Source organism: Plasmodium cynomolgi, chromosome 12, assembly GCF_000321355.1.
Source record: "Plasmodium cynomolgi strain B DNA, chromosome 12, whole genome shotgun sequence".
Classification (NCBI taxonomy): domain Eukaryota; phylum Apicomplexa; class Aconoidasida; order Haemosporida; family Plasmodiidae; genus Plasmodium; species Plasmodium cynomolgi.
Window position 1 is genome coordinate 2,722,661 of NC_020405.1, and position 22,294 is coordinate 2,744,954.

General features: G+C 38.6%; 6 protein-coding genes across 6 annotated transcripts; 4 read left to right on the forward strand and 2 right to left on the reverse strand.

The window, feature by feature from the left end:
- Window positions 1-659: 659 nt before the first annotated feature.
- PCYB_127150 (gamma-tubulin complex component) lies at window positions 660-6,221 on the forward strand (the record flags this gene model as incomplete). The annotated part of the gene is made up of 2 exons (XM_004224049.1): window positions 660-2,019; window positions 2,122-6,221. The coding sequence occupies 2 exons, from the start codon at window positions 660-662 to the stop codon at window positions 6,219-6,221; spliced, it is 5,460 nt and encodes a 1,819-aa protein (XP_004224097.1).
- Window positions 6,222-7,498: 1,277 nt separating this feature from the next.
- Window positions 7,499-9,316, forward strand: PCYB_127160 (poly(A)-specific ribonuclease; the record flags this gene model as incomplete). The annotated part of the gene is made up of 1 exon (XM_004224050.1): window positions 7,499-9,316. A coding segment is annotated over one exon (1,818 nt), but the record flags the coding sequence as incomplete, so codon positions are not given.
- A 1,956-nt stretch (window positions 9,317-11,272) lies between these two features.
- Window positions 11,273-14,324, forward strand: PCYB_127170 (WD domain G-beta repeat domain containing protein; the record flags this gene model as incomplete). Its single annotated transcript, XM_004224051.1, has 2 exons — window positions 11,273-11,563; window positions 11,926-14,324. The coding sequence occupies exons 1-2, from the start codon at window positions 11,440-11,442 to the stop codon at window positions 14,322-14,324; spliced, it is 2,523 nt and encodes an 840-aa protein (XP_004224099.1). The 5' UTR covers window positions 11,273-11,439.
- A 319-nt stretch (window positions 14,325-14,643) lies between these two features.
- Window positions 14,644-15,542, reverse strand: PCYB_127180 (U6 snRNA-associated Sm-like protein LSm5). The gene is made up of 3 exons (XM_004224052.1): window positions 15,260-15,542; window positions 14,982-15,061; window positions 14,644-14,877 (listed from the first exon to the last, which is right to left on the reverse strand). Exons 1-3 carry the CDS (start codon window positions 15,318-15,320, stop codon window positions 14,713-14,715), a joined length of 306 nt encoding a protein of 101 aa, XP_004224100.1. The 5' UTR covers window positions 15,321-15,542; the 3' UTR covers window positions 14,644-14,712.
- Window positions 15,543-16,141: 599 nt separating this feature from the next.
- On the reverse strand, window positions 16,142-18,170 carry PCYB_127190 (hypothetical protein; the record flags this gene model as incomplete). Its single annotated transcript, XM_004224053.1, has 2 exons — window positions 16,142-17,553; window positions 17,792-18,170. 2 exons carry the CDS (start codon window positions 18,168-18,170, stop codon window positions 16,142-16,144), a joined length of 1,791 nt encoding a protein of 596 aa, XP_004224101.1.
- Window positions 18,171-20,162: 1,992 nt separating this feature from the next.
- Window positions 20,163-21,917, forward strand: PCYB_127200 (hypothetical protein; the record flags this gene model as incomplete). Its single annotated transcript, XM_004224054.1, has 2 exons — window positions 20,163-21,040; window positions 21,071-21,917. 2 exons carry the CDS (start codon window positions 20,163-20,165, stop codon window positions 21,915-21,917), a joined length of 1,725 nt encoding a protein of 574 aa, XP_004224102.1.
- Window positions 21,918-22,294: the final 377 nt, after the last annotated feature.

The following is a 22,294-nucleotide window of genomic DNA, read 5'->3' on the forward strand; positions in this document are numbered from 1 at the left end:
TTTGTGAATTTTTTTTTTTTAAACTTATGACACAATGTTGAAGTTTTGTTACTACTATATATTTTTTTTTTCCTTACGAACATGAACATTTCCCCAAAATTGTTACTTCTTTACTAAACTAAACTATTTTTACTTTTTCGCAATTTGTGTAAACCTCTGAATGTAAGAAAAAATATTATATTAGCACCACGGACCGGTCCTGATATAATTCCCCGAATGTGTAAAAAAGCCGCAGGACTTGACATTCCTTTGTAAGTATAAAAAGTTATATACACGAAAAAAAAAAAAAAGTCCACTAAAAAGTAGGATTAAAAGGGATAAAAAAAAAGAAAAAATACACGAAGAGAGCTTTTAAATATAACAAAAGGGAACAAATCGGCATAGTGTCAAACAAGGAAAAAAGCAGAAAATGAAAAAAGTAATGGAAGAGGCACAACTGTGGGAAGCCCGAGCTTATAAACGTTTATGAGCAAGCTCCCAGCCCCCCCACAAAACCCACCAAATCTTTTGCATAATGTCACTCTTAAGTTGCATTTATGTACCTTCGTACATATGCGCACGCAAAGATATTCCCACATAAAAGCATAGTTACCTACGTGCATGTGCGCGTTTACGTATTCCCATTCCACCACCCCCTGAGAATTACACCTCAAGCGAAGATGATCCACGAAATCATACTTAGCCTTATAGGCCAAACGGGGGACATCATAATTTTAGCGGATAAAAGGAGAAATAAAACGAAGAAGGAAAGTAACTTAAATATAGATGAATACTGCTTTGAAGTAAATAACAACATTCACATTTTTCTAAACTCAGAAATAAAAATAATCAACGACATTGTACAGTTAGGTTACTACTTTTACGTGATGAATATCTTCTGCTTGCTGGTTAAAAAGAACACGATTTATAAAAACCTAACGCACGTACACAAATTTAACAAGTTAAGTGAAGAGAGAAAAGGAAAGAAGGGGAAAGGTGGAACGAGAGAAAGGCTGCAAAGAGATGAAGACATCTCCAGCACTGCAAGTTCCTCGTCAAACAGTTCCTCATATGAATCATCTTCTGACAACGAATCGGAAGACAGTAATCATTTGAACAATTCTCATCAGAAAAGACAATACGAAAAAAAAAAACAAATAGATAACTACTTTGGTGTAATTTTAAAAAACATCAAAAGCTTAAATAGTGTAAGTCCGTATGGGTACTACGCAAATGGTATAGGCAACGAAATAAGTAAATTCATGAGGAGGTATATGAAAAAAATTAGCGAGATCGAAGAATACATAAATAACAACAGCAACACCCCATTAACACAAATTTTAACCATGTTAGAAAAAAAGAGAGAAGAAATTATCATAATTATAAACATTATAAAAAATTATCTAGAATTTCAAAAGAAGGAAGAACAAAATGTGCTGGAAGGAGAAAGTAGAAACAAAACAAAAGAAATTATGGATTACCTATACGAAAATTGTTTGAACGGCAATTCACGAATTAAAGGTATATATCACAGGTATTTCAAAAATTTGGGGAAAATCTTACTCCATCAAATATTTTCCTGGATACTTTATGGCCAGCTGCTAGACCCGTATTACGAATTTTTTATCCAAAAAAGGCAATTCATCTACTCTGATGATAAGAAAATTTTTCTCTCCCCCGAAGAGTTGTACGAAAATTTAACATTAACCAATGTCCAGAGCTTAAATTTTGAATGGAACTACTTATTCTTTCAATCTGTTTCAAATTTGCCTGATTGCTGCCTAGACAAGGTAGTTGGTCGTAAAATCCTCTTCATAGGGAAGTCAATTCGCATACTAATTAGGAGCAATAAATGGAACACCAGCGATATTGTAAAGCTTTTCGCGATCACCAAGATTTTGTCCAAAGCTTTTGATGAAGCTTCGCCAACTGCGGGGTATGAAGAAATTGGAAATTTGGAGCAAGTGACCAGTCCGATGAAGCCTTACAACGGTGTAGGAAGCGAACACGGGCTGAACAGGACAAGCGGTGTGGGTACTCGTAAGGGTGAATCTACCTCCAACACGAACCACTACTTACATTCTTTAAACATTTCCAGCTCGGACAGCTCTGACAACTGCTCCGATGAATCTTCCTCGGAAGGTAATAAAGATGAAACGATAAATTTGTACTGTAAAGAAATATTCGACATTACTATAGAAAAGATAAGAAGCATCATAGCATACAAGTTGTGGAAATACATAGTCAAGGACATCAATTTGATTAAAATTTTCGATTTGTTTAGGGATATTTATTTACTGAACAATGGAGACTTTTATGATTATTTTTTAGAAAAGTCCTGGTCTCTCATGCATACCCCCCCGAATTCGAAAAATGAAATTCTGCTGAAAGTGCTGGCATGGAAAAACTCATCCCTATCAGTAGAAGAGTACTGCAAAGCCAAGTATGAAAATAAAAAGGACAAATTAATTTTGGAGAAATATGAAGATGACGTACTATTTGGAGAGGACAACGGGGACTTAAATGAGTCCACCTTTTTTAATAGCACAAATGGATACCATTTTGACAGTGACAACTCGGAAAATATTATTTCGAAATATTTCTACCCAAGAATATCTTACAAAAAATTCTCGTACGATTCTTTCGAAAGAGAAAAGTATGACAACTTGGTACTAGGTGGCATGTGCTATATATATGACAAAAAGATCATTCTAAATGATTTTTACAAGGGTATACAGACTTTGAGCAAAAAAAAGTACTACGATTATGATAACGTGTTCAGTGTGTGCATCAACAATTATCGACAACAGATACTGAGGGGGTTCAAGCACGGCTTTGATTTTTCTGTAAATTTTAACAATTTTTTCGATAACAAATTTGCCGACATAGGTAGTAATAATGGGACAAATGTGAAAGGGGGGGCTGTGAGTGGTAATGCTAAACAGGATTCTGCAGATGAGAATTTCCTGGTCGGCTGCTGCTTCGCTTTGGTTATCCATTCAATGAAGAACCCCCTGCTTTACAAAACGGACGTGCTGCACAGCTCCTTGGGATACTGGGGATCTCTGGGGGATTGCCTTTCTGTTGAAATAAAAGTAAAATTTTACGAAAAGGAGAATGGCGCACAGGAGGATGCTTCCTCGGAACAGCAAACAGGTAACCCTGTTCAGTATGGGGACAACCACAACAATGTAGTACTTGGCGATGTCGAAGTGGAGGTCTCTCTCTACATTGGGGGGAAAGGCATATCCTCCTTTGTCCACAACAGCAACAGCTACACAGTGGACTACGCCAGGGAGTCCATCCTGAACAACAAACTTTGGGCAGACAATGTAAACCACGAAAAGAAGAGGCTATACGAAGATATGGAAAACGATGAAGGTTACTTACGGAAGAGGAATGCCAACAGTGCAGATGCAGCAAATCAGGATGACCTGATGAATGAACATGTGGAAGGAAATTATGACGAAGCTATAAAACAACCGGTGCTGAAAATACAGAGTAATAAACAGACATTTTATAATATAAATAAAAACACGTTAACAAAATTCCGGGTGCGAATTAACTGCCTGAAGCATTCCTTTAGTGTGTACATACAAAAACTGGATGAATATAACCTCCAACTGAATAACCCGAAAAATAAAATTAAGCCAATTATCCATATAAGAGCACTAGACATGACGCAAGCCTTCACCCTCGACATTGGAAATGGCTACATAGGATTTTATACCTGCCCCATTTTATTTAAACATAAGTTGCTGAAAAAGAAGGACAAACTGAATGAGTGGTTTAAACAGTTCTACAGTGAGACGCTGAATGTCCGCTCGGCCATTTACAAGAAGAATTTTTTTAACATGGGGGACGAAAAGAATAAGGAAGCGATACAAAACGAAATGAGAAATATCAACAAAATGATTCTGTACAGAAATGGGAATAACCAGAAGAAGGGGAAATTGGACCCAGAGATGATCAGCTGCAATAGGGATAAAATGAAAAATGCGCTTCTGTTCAGTTCTTATGACTGCTCAGTGGAAATATACAAATGGTTCCATCAGTCTTACAAGTCCCCAATAGAGATTCCCGAAATTGACATAGACAACGAAACACTGATATTTTATGACAAGCAGATAAATAAGAACATACAAATTCATAGTGGACTGAACTTGTGGAATAACATAGAGATATATTTCAAACTCACTTGGCCAATAGCTCTGATTATCAATACGAGTACCATCTACACGTACAATTCAATTTTCCAGTTTCTTTTCCTCCTGGGCAGAATTTATTACAATTTAAAAATTTTATGCTACCATAATAGATATTTGTATAAGTATTTGAATTTTAAAAAAGGGAGGCTGTTATTTTCTCACTTGTTTTCGATTAGATATAAAATGCAATTTTTTTTTTTCCATTTGATTAAGTATTTGCAAGAGGACATCATTAATTACGAATACAAGTTGATGATTACACAAATTCACAAATCGAAAGATTTTGAGTACACCAAGTCGATTCATGACTTATACATTTCGCAGGTAGCCACCAAATGCTTTTTACGGGTTCAAGATATAACGAACCCTTTGCTGGAGCTGATAGACACGTCCTTCAAATTTTGCTACTTTTTCCAGTGCCTAATAGAAAACGAGTTGTTCACAGATATACTAAACTACGAACTCGTGGATGAGCAGGAGAAAAACAAAACAAAAAAAGGAGACATGGCAGAAGCAGACGACGAGCAACATAATGATAACCATGAAGAGAAGGATAATGATTTAAATCAAGTTATTGAAAAGTTACTACAATATAATGACACCTTTAATGAAAAGCTAGTCAGTGTCATGAATGAAATGGTCAACATAAGCTCCAACAGCAACCACGCCTACCTTGTTCACTTTCTAACTACCCTAGATTTTAACAATTATGTAACGAAGATAAAGGACTCTGTGGCGAATGCTAAATCGGTTGGTGCTTCCCTAACAGAGAGCGGAACCCAAAATGAGCAAATGCAACAGGGCTCTCCGATCGCGGGAAGTAAATCGGACCTCGGCAACGCGGTGGGTAGCAGTCTAGTAAGCAGCAGCGTGGGTGATAACAAACGGGACAGCAACAAAAGGGATGACCAAAAAATGGAGTACACAGGCATTGAGAATGTGAACTCGAGCGATAATTACTACGCAGGGGGGAAAGAAAATTACGCGAACAGACTACTAAGTGGCCTATCGCACCGCAACAGTGGGGTGGACTACACGAATGAGGCGAACCAACTTGGTAGTAATAAAGATTTTTTAAAAAAGAGAGTAGTTAACAAGTTCAGCAATTTGTTGCATAGCGATGTTGAGGAGAAGTGGGGCATGCAGCGCAGCGGCATAAACCAGTACAGCCGAATCGGCATGTCCGAATCGGTAGACAAAAGCGTTTTAAATGGAGTTCCCAGCCTCAGCCGCTACGGCAATGTCGACAGCTACTACGGCAGCGGTAACGACGCCAACTATGGGAATGCCGGCAGCTACATTCGCGGCGGTATCGCCAATAACAACTACAACGCGTTAATTGACAAGTACTCAAACATATTGAACAGTTACATGAACAACAACGGAGGCAGTAACTCCGTTTACCAGATTTCTCAGAATTATATAAACAATACTCACGTGGACTCGTACAACGCATCGTTAGATGTCGCGAAATTGAGGCACATAGGTGACGCTTCCCATGTGGTAGACGCCGGCAACGCGGGTAACCCGATCAGCATGGGCACTGTCCCTGGTGTCTCCAATTTTAATGTGCACAGTTTAGACGCAGGAATGAACAACAACAATAATGTACCAGGTTATGAAAACAGCCTGACAAGCAACATGAGCAATCTCCTGCGCAAACTCGACGTAAACAGCAAATTGAACTTGAATAGCAAACTCGACTTGGATAGCAAATCCAACTTCAGTCAAAATTTGTTAGGCCCTAACCACGATGCGCACGGCAAGGCGTCGGCCGATTTAAACAGCCTCCACGATTTAAACATTAAGCAGAATTTCAACGTGCAAAATTTGCTGGACAACTACAACTACAGCTATAAGGGCTTCTCTGAAAACGGCTCCTTCACTAGCCATAACTTGGACAAGCTCGGCAACGATAATAATCTCACGTCCCATATGTATAACCTCTCCAGTGAGTCTAATTATGGCAACATCCCCCTAAATGTGTATCGAAATGAAAATAACAACATAAGTGAACCGGATCGAGAAAAGTAGTGCCTACCGAATTAAATCAATTTTTGTGCAGATGGGGGGAGCACTAACGTAAGAGGCAGCAAAAAGCGGAGCGACTTTTTGCACCCTCAACAGTTCATTTTTTATATAACAGGAACTTTTTTGTATGCCTGTAGTTAGGTATGTATACTGCTGTGTATACAATGCATACCTACTGATGACTGTTTTATTCTCTCCCACTTTGGAACACTTCAGTTTTAGCGAGCCCCCCACATTTTTCTAATCATAATTTTTAATTTTTTTCTCATCTGTGCATATATACTCATTTGAACATATATACCCCATCACGCGCGCCTCTTTTGTTAATCCCATTTGTCTAGCTCGTTTTTTCCACTTTTTATCTGCCAAATGGGAGTAGTACCTTCATCGCGCCTGCTCCATTTCGTTTAAAATTTGTTTGTGATTGATTCAACACAGTGTTTTACTCTTTTTATGTTTGCGTGGCCAATGAGGCCCCAAAGGGATGGCGAAGATTTTTTTTTTTTTGTACCTACTTTGTATTGTTTGCAGGCACCATTTTGTGCACTTCTTTGCTCCTAACCCGGGCTATGAGTAGCCCCCACTTCACCAATAACCCCAAAAATGACAGCTGCGAAAAAATGTTACGTGTACATGTTGCAAAGCACGAATTTACAATCCATACATCCTAGATGCGGCTTCAGCAATAGGATATACGCGCTCGGTTCCGTTTCTGTAGAAGCATACACAACTTTTTTTTATTTACAAAACATGGGAGTAATAAGCTATACGGGAAAAGTTTTGTGTAAAAATTGAATATTAGGGGAACATGTTGGATATATATTTTTAGCACCTTCCGAATCAGCACGTTCAGCTGGATTTGCATTCGTTCCGCTGTTTTCCGCATCTACAGTGAACCATGTCGTAGGCACGCAAGTGATACGACATATGGATGGATGGCTCACGATGCCGACAGTACATGAAAGGAAACATATTCTTTACCTCCCCCCTTCACCCAGGCCCAAAACAGCACAGCTACGTGAGAACATTGCAGAAGGCATAAGTTACTCCAACCCTTAACCGCTTCTACACGTATTTTACCCCGTTCGATTGTCCCCAGTTTTGTACATTTGCCAAGGCAGAGATAGTTACAATCCCCCGTGTAGAATGCAGATCACCGGCGCATAAGTTTGGATCTGATATATTTTCCCAATTTGTTCGCCTAATGAAGGGGTATAAAATAAGGAAAGAATCGCCCCATTTTGCACATTGCCCCATTTTGTATCTTGCCCCATTTTATAATGTCAAATGTAGTGAATTATTTCTTTAAAAATTTCGTTTTAAAAGAAAAGAATACAATCCTAAAATGTGGTATGTTGAAAAGAAGGTACTCCAAGATAACAAGTGTTAATGTGAATAACTGGAATGACATTCACAGGGAGATTATCCATAAAATCCATGACAGCGATTTCGTTTCGATTGACGTGGAGTACACAGGGCTGCATCTAAAGGATGAGAGGTACATATCTATTGATTCCAGTTATGAAGCCCATTGTTATGGAGCCAAATCTTTTTTCCCTTGCCAAATTGGAATCACCGTGGCTAGGAAAAATGACATAATGGAAAAGGAGAAACGCGCAGCAGACGGAGGAGGAGAAAAAGAAAAGGAACAGCTTCGGAAAACGAATATACACAATATTAAAGTTTCAAGACAAGAAAATGAAAAAGTAGACCACAAGTACTGCTTAAAGCGTGACCAAGAGTGGGATATATCACCCTACTGCATCTATGTTTTCCCAAAGGAAAATAAATACTTCAGTGTATCTACAACTACTCTTATTTTCTTAAAGGAAAATAATTTCGATTTTAACGAATGGATTTGTAATGGTGTAGGTTATTTAACACCACCTGAGGAGGAAGAAAAAAAAAAATATATCTTTGAAAAAATCGACGAGCTAAAAAATTTGATGAATAAATGTGTCACGAAAACGGGGAATGTCAGAGAGAAGGACTTGGATGACAGAAAAAAAAAAGTAGATGTAGAGAAAATTATTCAAGAAATAGAAAATTATAAAATTGTGGACGACGAAGATAAGGAAGCCGTTATTGAGATAATAAAGAAGATTGGGATTTGGTTGACACGCGGGGATATGTCCCATCCTGTGGGGAGGCTCAATCACGGAGAGGAGGAAAAAACAAGTTCGGTGGAGAAGGCTAACTGCGCAGATGGGCGATCATTACACCAGTCGGAAGATGTAGGGGAGCCCCATTCGCATCATATCAATGCAATCTTTCAACGCGGTGGCAGCAAAGGGGAGAATTGCAACAGTGTTCACAAGAATTACACCCATGGACGTGAGGGGCATGAAGAAGAAAGTGTCACGTTCAGAGGAGACATTCCCGGTTTGTCAGAATCTGAATGTAATAACCATGTTGCTTCTACTCGTGTAAACAGTGGTGATATTCCATTGGACTCTAACCATGTAGACGCGTCCCTCGGTGGGGAAAAGCAGGGAGGGGAGGTAGGGAGGATGGATTTCCCACCCCGAGCAAACCCAAACGATGATCCATCGGATTGTCCCCTATACATAGAAATAGAAAACCCCTATCTGCGATTACTTGCGCATACGTTAATAACGAAATATTTCAACGGCATTTTCTGCATATCTGTCAAGGTGAATGATAAGAAGCATTTAGCCATCTATCGAACGGAAAAGGATTCGTACAAGGAACAAATTAGGGCACTGGAATTGGAGATAGAGAAAATAAATCAAACAGTTGGAGTGAGATTACTATTTGATGAAATTATAAAAAATAAAAAAATAATTATCGGACATAATTGCTTTTATGATATCCTGCACATATATCAGACCTTCTATCATGAGTTGCCAAATTCGATTAGTGTCTTTAAGAATAAATGGACAGAGATATTTCCCTACACATTTGATACAAAGTACTTGAACGAAACGAATGAATATTTATATGCACTGAATGGTCCTGCAACTTTGAAGGGGTTATGTGAATACATGGCTTCCCTAATTTCTGCCAGTAACGATTTCGATTTTGTTTTTAATTTTACCAATGGCCATTCGGACCTCCCTCAATGTTTTGTCCCTCTTGTAAAGTTAGGGGATCGGCCAAATGACGCAGTGGGTAATTTTCTTGGCACCACAGCGAGGTACGCTTCCATAGATGAGAAAAAAGAGGTAAAGAATAGCGCAGATAATGAACATGATAACAGTTGGGATAGCAAAAAGGACAGTATGTATCCAAATGAAACAGAATTAGTGTCCCCCCAAGGAAGAAGAAGCCACGATTGTCATGTAAATGCCAAAACGAGTGATGAACATAATGCAGGTTATGATAGCCTCCTAACATGCCTGCTTTTCATATTTCAGTGTCACTACATTTTGAGAAAAAATAATATGATGTGGAAAAATATTTACTTTAGTAAAACAAAAAGCATGGACGAAAGCGTGAAATCATTTTTTGACATTTTTTTAATTATGTGTAATAAAATAAAGATTGTAAAAACGCAGCCGAATGTGGTATCGCTAACTAGTGCGGAGAACTACGAAATGGCGAGACATTTTTACATGTATGATTATCCGAGCTATTTTAAAAAATGGGAGATCATGAAAATTTGGTCCCCCATTTGGATTTCTCTAAGTAAGGTAGATGACCAATCCTGCTGGATAATAGCCAAAAGTGACGACGACGCAAAAAATATTAAGATGATATATAAGATGCTGCAGAACCCGCAGTTCAAGTTGTGCACCTATGAGGAGTACTTAAACAAGTTTAAGTCCAAGTAGCTCCATCAGCTTTTGCCAAGTTCGTGTGCGTTCCCTTTTTGCTGGTATACCCATCTATACGCACACCCGTGCGTCTCATTTGTATATCTATTATTTTGCCCCCCTTTAATTCCACAAACCTCTTTCTAAATTTTAATAATTTGTTTAAAATTTTACGTCCACTTTGAGTAACTGCTGGTACCTCCATGAGCTTCTCTCTGGTAAGAAGTGCTACATTCGGGAGGAACCCATGCGAGATGTACACGTGATGCATATGCACGTAGGAGCACACTCACTCGTAGGTCTATTTTGCGCAAGCTTATTGAGGCCCTTTCCCCTCTCTCCTGATCCTTCTTTGCGAAGGGGAATTTTTTAAGGCAGGACTACGCTTTGGGGTCGGCTGCTTTTACGCGGCGTGTATTTGCTTGATCATTTTATCATTACAGAGGGGACAAATTATTTTTATGAATTATCTGCATAAGTAAAACGGGCTGTGGAACGTGTGATTAGGGAGTGCGGAGATCTTTGTATCCGCAGAAAGGTACACGAGTTGAAATGAGTACATATAAATAGAACGTGGGTGGTGTAACTAATGGGTGTGTCTTTTGATGCCCCTCCTCAGGCGCATTTGTTGAAAGTGAGAGGGGATTATATTTCACCAAATAATTTGTACGCACAATATTTCTCTACATGTGGGAGACGGCACTGCGTGTAAATTTGCTCTAAGGCTGTTCACAGTTCAGCCATAAAAGTAACCCTCCCCATGTTGGTAAAAAGGGATAACAACAAAAAAAAAAAAAACTTTCTGGTACACCAAAGGAGAGGTATACAAGTTCAATGATGGCAAAACGTAGTCATCACCTGTCGACCCGTTTCCGTATCGTAGAGAAAATCCCAATTTGGGTGTTACCTTTCAGATATTATGAATGGGTCTCCAAGTTTTGCCCCCATTTTTGCCTTAGCTTCTGCTTCAGTTAGAGTCGGTGGCCTATCGTTTATCCAACAAAAGGCATGTGCACATATAGGCACGCGGGCGTTACCGTTATGTATAAGTATGTACATATGTATTATATACCCATGCTGCGCCCAATGAAGCGCAAAGATATACGACACATGGTGATCAGAAGGCCCAGTTGTGCACTGCAAGTTTGAGGCGAAATTAAAATTAAGAAAATATACATATGGGTGGGAGCGGATGTGCAGGGTGACTTGGCACGTCGTTAGCTTCTACCCTCCAACCAGGTAAAAATAGCGAAGGGTAGAAAAAAAAAAGAAGCATATATATATATATACATACAATAGTACAAAGCGCGGCTCCTAATACTTACTAGAACGGCGATAAGGCGTTCCCTTTATACATGCCAAGGAAAAAAAAAAACATTCCTGTAAAATGCTTTCAGGCGTCGTAAGCAAATTTCCTCTTGTTTTTTTCTAAAATGTGGTGAAACATGAACGATAGCGACTCTAAAAAATTCAGGAACATAAGCGAAAAGGTACAGGGGAAGTATATCCCAGTTATAAAGTTCGGGGGAACGAACAAATACATCAATAAAAATTACACAAATGATTCCGGTACGGTCTTAAAAAGGAGATAAAAAAAAGGGCATAGTGAAATATGAAGCGCTGTGTTGAATGCGCTTAAGTACATAACACCTACGGGTGAGCCGAGTTTTGTGTGGAAGCAATTGGGGGGGGGAGACTATTAGGGAGCCCACTCAGGGTTGTCCATTACCCTGCCTGCTTGTCATGCGGACCTGGTTGGCACTGGGCCGTTTCACGTAAACCCCGTGCGCAGTTGCAGGCCTGCGTGTGGCTCCCCGCCCCAGTTGCCACTTCGTACCAGATGTGTGTGCACATATGTATGTATGTTACACCCAAAGAACACGCTTAAACGAGAGAACTTACCTCAACACTTTGTTTACCCCCCAATGCAGATGCCACAAATAGTATAAGTTTTACCGGAGACGAGTTTAACGCAAACGGCGCAGACATATACTACGATAACAAGTACGGGGTCAACCGAGTCTGCTTCTCCCCCCAAGGGAAGTACGTAGCAGGATGTGGAACAAACGGCATAATTTACGTGTACGATTTGTATGAAAACAAACTGGTGACAAAAATTTGTACAAAGATTGACAACATAAGAGACTTGACAATAAGCGATAATGACAAGTATATATACGCCTGTGGTGATAATAAAATTATAGAAATATTTGACTTATACGAAAGTAAGAAGGTCTTTAACGATGATGTTGCGAGGTATGTGGACGTATCCATCCCAAGCATAATTAAGAATCGAAGTGGGAAAAGGGAAGATTCCGAAGTAGGGAAAAGTGGGCACAATGGCGGGAATGACGAAACGGGACAGGAACAAATACCCCTGAAGGAGGCAAGAAAGAACCTACTCAATAACATCTACTCCCCATTGCTGAAGGTTAAGCATAAGGATTTTACCCACAACAAAGTTGTGTACATCCCAGTATATAACTACTGCGATTTGATCAAAAGCAACATCAATATGGTGGACTTAAATTGCATTAAAATAAGGAAAATAAATCCAGTTATTAATAAGTCCTTATTCATTATTAAAGACTCACACGAGTGCAGCACTTCCTGCTTGGCAGTACCAAACGTAAGCAACTTCTTAGTCTATTCAGGTGGGGGTGATGGGTTGTTAAAAATCTGGGACATAAGAATGAATTTGTATACTCTACATAAGAAAGGAAACTATAAAAGGATCACATCCAATGCCATATTTTTAGATAATAAAAATCCGTATGCTTCTATATGCTCACATGAGGATATCCTGACCAGTATCAATTTTAACAACACGATTGACCATGAAGGTGCTTATAAAATGAGGAGTGCAGCAAGGAAGAGAGAAATGAGAGTCAGGGAGAGGAAGCCATGTGCTGCTGATGAGAACAGCTTACAGATGGGAAAGGAATCACATAGTGGGAGGGATGAACAATCGGTTAGCTTCGTTGATGAGGAGCTTTTCTTGGACGATGAAAGCAGCAGTTCGTCCTTTTCCTCCTCGTGTTCTTCCGTGTCCTACTCATCTATAACCTTTGATCTGACGAGAAACAAATTTAATAACATCCTCATGACAAGCGGATACGACGGGTACATTCGGCTGTACGATATAAACAATAATATCATTAAATCCTTTTATGATGAGGAGAAAAGTATCACGCACTGTATGTTCAGTTATAACAACAAATATATCATTAGCACGAACAAGTCCAAGTATGCAAAAATATTTGACTTTATCTACATGAATAATAAGAAGAACGCAAAAAATATGGTGACCTACCTTGCTAATTACAAGTCTTATCATTTGAACAAACACAGTGGAGATAACCAAGCGGGGGAGGATGACAATGAGTATGGCAACTACGCCAAGCTGTACGATGACAACTTTTCGAAAGACATATACAGCGATAAGGAATTCCAGCCATGTAACATTAAAAATATATATGAAGATAAAGAACTGGAGGAAAGAATAAAACTTGTTAACGAGTTAAACAGGAAAATAAGTAAAGACGATAAGAAGAAAGCTGCGGGTCAGGGTGACGGGGGGGCAAGCGGGATGGCAAGCGGGATGGCAAGCGGGATGGCAAGCGGGATGGAAAACGGAATGGAAATCGGAATGGAAATCGGAATGGAAATCGAATCAGATGGCACCTACTCAAACACAGATTCCAGCCTTTTTGATGAAAATACAATAAAAACGAATACCTTTTACGAACATGTTAATAAAAAGTTGGAACCTACGTGGTCCCTCTTTCTGGATAACATGAAATATATGAATCTCATCCCGTACGATGAGCTAAATGAAAGTCTGAGGAGAAACCACGAATATGTTAAGGCACATCATAAAAAATTGAATCATAGTAGTGACAATAGCGATCACAATCAGGGTGAGGCAAACTCGGCAAAACACATTTACCACCTGCAAAAGGACGAAAAGGAGCACATGCTGTACTACGAAATGTCAGATATTATAAATAACGAAACGGATATTCCTAATTTTTATTCCTGCGTAGCGGGCGATAAGTGCATTATTCCGTCAATAGACACGTATGCACATGTGTATGACATATACACAGGTTTTCATGTTAACACAATAAGCAATCTTTACTTGCCAAACTATCATCATACTGACAGTTCGTATTTTGACTCGTGCAGCATAAACCAGCCATTTTTTAAAAAGAAGAATTTGTCTTTTTTAACAAGTGCCGACACATACCCGAAGAACCAGAATATTGTTGCAACTTCGAATGGGTACCCGGATGGCTCCATTGTCCTTTGGGTTTTTGCCCCTTTCTAGTGTGGGGAATACGTTGCGATGTGTCCACAAAAGGGGGGGGGAGATAGAAATAGAGAAAGAGATTAACCTAAAAGGGGGATTTTATCGTACTAGTTTCGTCAACACATTTACGGACCCTCCTTCTACCCCTTTTTGCCATATGCATAAAATATTTTTTTCCCCAAATGATCTTTTTTTTTGTATACGATATATTTTAAAAAAATGTGGCACCACTGCGGGGGAACAATGCACCACCAGTTCGAGTGTTTTCATTCACAGATGTGCACATTTATACATATACGCTCGCGGGGTGTGGCACATATCGCGCGGGCATGTATTTGCAAAAACGTGTAAAGCGACTCTTCACTTTAAGAAAGACACAAATTTGAAAAAAAAAAAAAAAATACCATCATGCGATGTTTTCCTCCAGCTTTTCTTCATAATCGTAGTAATTAACAGGGACACCTCCTGGGACCATTATTGTTATATTCAAACCGTTCAGCAGCAACTTTTTTATTTTATTCACCTTTTTAACGTTGTTTACGTAAGTGTATTCCGTAACATCTTCGAGTACCTGCGCGGGGGAACAAAGCGGGTATTAATTGTGACAGTGTGTGTTTCGTTAAATGGACAGAGGTGATGTTACACGGCATGCTTTGCTTTTTTTTTCCAAATTACCATATTCACATATTCATCAAATCCGACGAGCTTTCCAACTATTTCTTTGTCACCCTTCAGCATAACCCATATTTTGCTGCCTAAAAAAGGTTGTTTGAAAGGGGGGAATTTTAAGCGGGCTAATCGGAAGCTGTGTTCGAAGAATTGCCTTCCCCTCCGAGTGGTGAGGAAGCATTTCTGCCACGCGATGCGCATACAGGTGCATGTACTTATCTAACTGCGCACACGCTGATGCAGATTTGAACTAGAAGATGTCAAGCGCTTCGTTCTGCGCGAACCTATGCACTTATCCATCAGGGCAAGAGGCAAAAACGTTTCCGACCCACTGACTGTCGCCATTCTTGTTAAACTGCGTAAAAGGGAAGAATTAAGGGGCTGTTCCTCTTAAATATGTACATAGAGCTGTAAGTGGAGCATACAAACATCCATTACGTGGCACTGTTGTGTTGGCTCCTTTCTGCTTTGCTAAAATAGGGGTTCAAATATGAAAACTTCTATACATAACACGGGCAACGCATTATTACGGTAACTTCGCATGTTCGTTCTTTCCTACTTATTTTTGTGATTTTTTTATATTTATATTTTAAAAAAAAAAAAAAAAAAACTGTTGTGGAATTTTTTGCAAGTCGGTTTATGCGCCAAAAAAAAAAAGTTTGCACAGATTTTGAAGCAGCAAAAACGCTTCACTTAAAACAAAAATATTAAAAGGTGAGCGACGCCAAATGGAAAAACTTCCACGACGCGCCCTGTTCAGTGGTGGGCATAGCGCATAAATATATGCATATGTATATAAATCAAGTTGCCCTATTAGATGTGATATATCATCAGGGGAAGCGAAAGGCAAAGCCATATAGGGGGGGAGAGTAGCGCTAAGAAAGCTACATAGGTTAAAAATGCACAAATGTATGTGTATACGTGGAGTTACACGTAGCAGTCGCATGGGGGAGTCTACTTGTTGCACCCCTTCGACTGGGCAAACAAAAAAAGAAGAGCCTTTAAAAGGGCCCCCAAAGGTGTTCTAGGGCAAACTTTCGCAAAAGCAGAGGTATATAAAAATAATGATAGAAAAGGTGCAACCAGCAACCAACATGCGCATGCACAAATGGGGAGTTAACATATATACAGGATTGACATACGGCATGAACTCACAATAGAAACAGCTAAGTGCTATCCGAGTTCATGATTTCCCTGGCGAATTGCTTAAGCGAGCGAGGCAATTTTTGGAAATTATCCTCTTGCTTTTCTATGAGAATCCTTATGAAGTACCTTGCATATATTAAATTTAAGGTGCCCATATTTTTTTTTTTCCGCCTCAGAACTTCAAGAGATTTGTGATAAATGTCGTAATTGGTGCAGTTCAGTTGGAGGCAGCAAAATGGGACCTGTGTCAACACATGGAGTGAGCAGCGCTCTATATTTTCCAAATATTTATGTATTAACAAATCGATGACACCTTTTTCTAATTCGATGGGAACGTGGTATACATTGTGAACCTTACTTGGGGGCAACTCCTCTGTTCTTTGCTCTGGGTGAGCACTTTGCACAGGTGTGTTATTTGCGGACGCGTGGTTATCCTGCCCCAGCTGAGGGCATTCGTAATTTACTTCTTGTGCTGCATTGCCAGCTGTTTGTGCGCGTTCCTTTTTGTCCGCTGATTCTACGCTCTTATTCGTCACTGCTCTGTTATGTTTCTGAGATTCTTGATATTTGTTGGGCAAATCACATGTGTCATTTTTAACCACCTGGGGATCGAGCAGTTTGTCCAAAAATGACACCTCACTTGATAAATTCCTTCGTCGTAGTGCATCTAACACTTGGGCGATTGACATCATATCCATCGAAGGGATTATTTTCTTAACCTTCTGGAGAGAAACAAAATAAAAGGTATCGTCTTTAACTTTTAACTTAGATAAAGACCACATGATGTTGCTAAATTCCCGTTGCGGAATTGTGTCAACAATTTCGATCACTTTATCCTTCAGTCGATTTAAAAAAAATATATTTTTATAGTTAAATTTGGCCATGTAGTGAACTGCATTTGTAATGTTTACGTAGGACAGCTGGTTAACAAAATTGTCGTTGTTCATATATTTAATTATATATTTGAGAATGTTAATATTTATGTTGCACTTTGCAAATGAGTTCAGCAGAAGGGTTAGGTGGTGTGGTTCTACATCCCTTTCCTTTAAATTTTTATAATACTTTTTTGTAAAAAATTTAAAAATATCGTAATTATTGACATTTAATCGGCTAATCATGTTTAGTATCAAGATGGAATTTACCACGCTCAAATTGTTGTGAATTTGTTCATCATTTTTTATTTTATTCAGTATGAACTCGATAATTTCGTTGTAATTAAAGGCGCATTCTGGAGAGTTCTTCACCTTTGGGCTGTGCGAATTTTCATTGACTCCCAAATTTGCAAAATTCAGAATAATATCCTCCTGCAACATGGTGAAAGAACTTAAAATAATTGTTAAATCTAGGGTATTGTACTCATCTAGGTTTTTCTTAAAATGCTCTTTAATTGGCTCAATGCTTCTGTGTTCTCTTAGGCCGGCTTTCACCAAATCTGTGGCGTGGAAGGGAAAGCGGGTTGGTGTGAGCTTATTGGGTTGTCAAGATGGGGGTGGGTGGAGGTCACTGGCCTACGTCTCGGCCAATTATCACATAGAAAAAAAAAAGGGAAGCACACACGTTTGCACATATGCCTGTACGCATGAATTTGTATGTGCACATTTGCGGCGCTCTTCGCCCCGTGTCATTGCGCTCCCCTGTTTAATGATCGCGCCTTTCACAAAGGAACTTACTATGAAATACGTTCACGGTTACACTAGCGGGCATCGCATGCAGCCTCTTAATTAGGTAACCAAGGATAGACACATTAAACTGGTTGTCATATACTTGAGACGTAGTGTACAGCCTCAGTATTCTATTTATTTGGTTAAAGGAGTATCGGTGTATATTGTTTTTAAAAACGTCGTAACTGCTTTTTAGGATTTTCCTGTCGTTGCCATTGTTTCCATTGTAATTTTCTATTATTTTCAAAATTTCTTCATTTTCAAATTTGTCTATATTTTTTATAATTAGTGATTTTAACTTTTCCTTAAATGGGATGGACGACTTCGTGGCATCGTCACATGTTATTTTGTTCACATCGGTAATGGCGGCTTTCAGGAGTTTTCTCATTTTGCGTAGTTGCTGTGCTTTTCTTTTTCGCTCTTTGGATAGGGTGGCATTTATTCCCACTTTTTTTTTTTTTTTTTTTTCGCTCCTTTTTACACCTTTTATGGGCACTTTAGCAGTTCCTTTTTCAATTTTCAACTTCATGCCCTTAGCAAAAAAATTTATTATATTTATAAGTTTTTTTTTTTTTTTTTTTACTTTTAAACTTTTTGCATTTCAGTTTGGCATACGTACATGTGTGTCGCAAGAGAGATGATACGATATATGCATTTCCAGTTGCAGGTCACAATTGGCAACTATTTATCTATTATTTTTCTTTTTTTTTAAGGGAGTTTCTTTTTAAGTGTGCGAGGAGGCAAATGTAGAAGAAGAAGTGTTCGTGGCATTGGAAGAATGCAAATTTAAGCCTTAAACTTTTTTTTTTTTTATATCTACAACAACGCAATTGTGGCATTTTTGGATACCCACCATTTGGGGATAAATCATCGATGAAAAAAAAGGAAAAGAAAAAATTATATTTTCCTTACTGCCTATTTTTTTAAAATAAAAACCATTTTTATTTTATTTTGCGTTACATATGTTATTGTTGTTTTTTTTTTTTTCTCTCTTTTTTTTCTTCATATTAGATGGTTTAAAAAAATGTATCCCATTTNTGAAGGATTAATTTTCAAGGGACAAAATGGAACAAACGAAACTTTATTTCATTTTTAACCAACCAAAAAATTGATTAGAAGGACATTTTTCCTTTTTCCTTATACGTATATGTTTAACCGTTCATAATACTCTCTGCTTTTTTAATGCGAACTTGTTAGCCCAGGGGAATGAAGTTGAATTTTCTCACATATAGCAACAAGTACAAAGTAGCACTTGTGTTCACCTGGATTTTTTCCGCATTATTTTGAACTTTTTTAAGCTGTAAGATATATTTTTCCCCATCTTTGCCCTCCGCACAGTTGGAGCGTTCACAGATAATCCGAACTTGGGGTTACAACTAATTGTTGTTTTTTTTTTGCCAAATTGGGCATATTGCGAAAGAAAATGAAAATACTGTTTTGTCATGCTTACGTAGACGCATTAGTACACGTAAGCGCGTTTAGCAATATACAAGCGCATACGAATTGTATATACATGTACATGAATAATGTACGCTTTCTTCACGTTTTGTGAAAATGCAATTTTTTGACCGCCCTTTTTAGCTTTACATTTTACCAAAACGGAAAAAATAGCGAAAGAAAATACGTACTGAAAAGGAGTATACATTTATGTACACATTTTTGTGGTCCCTCCAAGCGGCGTATATATTTCCCATTCGCAGAAAAAAAAAAAAAAATGTATACAAAAACGCACGTGAAATGAAATAAAAGAAAAAAAAGTGTATAGCAAATAAGCATATTTAAAATGCAGTAAAGTGGGAAATCAACATTTTTACATATTTTTCATCTTCAGCCATTTCCCATTTGGCGCATACAAATTGTACATTTTTTGATAATAATAATAATTATATGCCTTTTTATCAAAATGTAAAGTATCCAAATTGCACACCTGAATGTTTGAAGAGTGTATGCATATGTGAATGTGGCATATTTCGCGCATCCGTATGTATATTTATAATTCACTCATTTGTGCAAACCTCCGTGGTATTATTTTTGCCGAAGGAAATAATTTTATGCGTTCCCCAAAAAGGCACGTATGAACGGCTAAATTAACAATTAACAAAACGCATTGCGCGGGGAAACTTGAAGTTAATTTTATTTTATATGTATATCTGCACTTTAGCCCCTTCTTCAACTCCCCCTACGTGAACACAATTTAACTTTTAAAAAAGGAGAAAATTTTTACATCGAATTAGAGTAATTAAACAAAGTAAAGCCAAAAAAGTGTACCTCAAAATTGAACGAATGAAGCATCTTCTTTTTGAGAAACACCACATATGCGACCTTTTCCTGCGAAGATTAACCCCCCCCTTGATGTGCCCACGTACTTAGAAAGGTAAAAATGTTTAACGTGTTTTCAGCAGCCTTTTTAGACAATAACTCCAACAATTTTAACAACGGTAATAAGCCCATTAACAGCAATATAAATAAAAGTAACAACTTAACGAGGTCTATTTCGGCCAACGTAAATAACGAAAATGATAGAAGCAAAAATTTGCCATTAAAAGATAGACTGGCCACAGTGAGAAATGTCCAAAACATTTTGAACAAAAAGAATTTAAATAAGCCGGATGAAACGAACAACAGCGGAAACAATAAGGGGGATGAAAATACCAATGCCAGCGGAGGCAACAATAACGGAAATGCGAACGATGCGGAGAAAAACGCCGCCAGCAGTAGCAACGCCCATTTAAGTGAAAATGCGGGAAATGCAGCAAATGCAGCAAATGCAGCAAATGACGGAAGTAAAGCAGCCCCATCCACCGTGGAAAACCATTTAAGCAAATTTAAAAATTATTCCAGTGTCGTAAATGAAAAACAAAATGAAGAATTGGAGAAAAAATTAAAAAAAAGAAAACGAAGGAGGAAACATGTCATATTAATGGAAAGAATGAAACAGAAGGAGAAGGACAAAAAAAGACACAAAGAAATGGGAAGTCACGATAACAATGACGATGACGAAGAAGAAGGAGAGGAAGATGAAAATGAAGAGCGAACCACGCAGAAAGTGGTAGGAAGACGTGGTAGGCCATCTAAGCGCTCGCAAAATAAATTGCAGCAAAAAGTACATCAGGAGGAGGAAGACGAAGAGGGGGAAGATAACGACGAGGGGGATGAAGATGACGAGAAAGAGGGAAAACATAACCGTAAAAGCAAAGGCGAGGATGCGAAATTTTCCAAAAAGTTTTCCAACTCAGGGGACAGCACAGGAGGAAAAACGTATATGGATAACACCTCCACCTTTCGGAGAAATACGAATGATAATAACGAAGCAGGAATGAAACCGAAAAGGAAGAGGCGGAAAAAAAAAGAAATGGAGGAATACCGAGCTCGTTTATTAAAAGAAAAAATGCAGCAGCAAAATTCGTTGAGCAGCGTTTTAACCAAGACCAACAGTTTTAACAATCATAGCAATGCTAATAACAGTAACAACAATAATAATGAAAATAACTCACAAGGAGAAGTTAAGGTAAAGAGGAAAAGGGGGAGACCCAAATTAAGCGAAGTTGCAGCCATGAACAATGCCAATGATAAGATGAAACAAAATGACATAAGAAAATATTATAGCAAAAATAGCGACCATCAAAGTATGAACAGGGGAGATGGAGGCGCAGAAAATGAAGAAGAAAATAAAAATGTTCTTAAATTAATTAATACCTCTATACAGGAAAATAATTCATTCATGAAAAAATCTCCAACCGAAATTATAGAGCTTGAAAAGATTTACAAGAATAATATTAAAAAAGGCGTCACCTGTATCCCTTTAAATTACCAAAGCAGAGGAGGAGGAATGGCACTTATATTAATAGGCACGCAAACGACCTATGGCCCCGTAAAAAATACCTACGGCTTTATGACATTTCTCATTTTAGATTGTGATTCAAATAATTTTTTCATTGACACAGGAATGAAAAGTAACGCTATTGAATGCGAAAAGCACATGCAGTTGTTAATTAGCCCCGGTGATATGTACATGTTTAAAAACCAGAGTCAGGAGGTGGAGGTGCGGCTCTTGCTAATTGTGTGTAACAAAATGAATGAGCCCTTTGACGCGAAGTTACATATAAAGGATCCAGAAATTAACGTCCACAAGTAGGTGGAGGAAAAACGCTGCCAAGGATACGGGTTATGTGTCGCGCATGGATGGATGTAGGGGGGTATGTGTGCACCCATGCGTACTTGCAAAACCCCGTCGGTGCTTAGAAGGAAGCGCGGCCAGCGAAAAAAAGGGGGACACGGTGCTAGCAGTTAATACGTGCAATTATGATCCGCACGGGGATTGGCACGTGTGCGGAAAAACACGTATGCAGAAATGCACGCGTATGTGGTTGCACAGGGCCCCAGGATATCCCGCAGCGGCCCACTTGGGGTGGTATCTGCAAGGGGCAAAATTTTGCCAGCCTACAAATGCCACGTTGTTTTGAACTCGGTGTAAAATCGAATGTTTGTTGATGATACGTGTATACATATGCG

Coding starts and splice junctions, on each gene's coding strand:
- PCYB_127180 (XM_004224052.1), bottom strand. CDS start 15,320: ATGGCGACAGTCAGTGGGTCGGAAACGTTTTTGCCTCTTGCCCTGATG. Junction 15,062..15,259: donor CCTGATGGATAAGTGCATAG/GTTCGCGCAGAA, acceptor AACCTTTTTTAG/GCAGCAAAATATGGGTTATG. Junction 14,878..14,981: donor TTGATGAATATGTGAATATG/GTAATTTGGAAA, acceptor TCCCCCGCGCAG/GTACTCGAAGATGTTACGGA.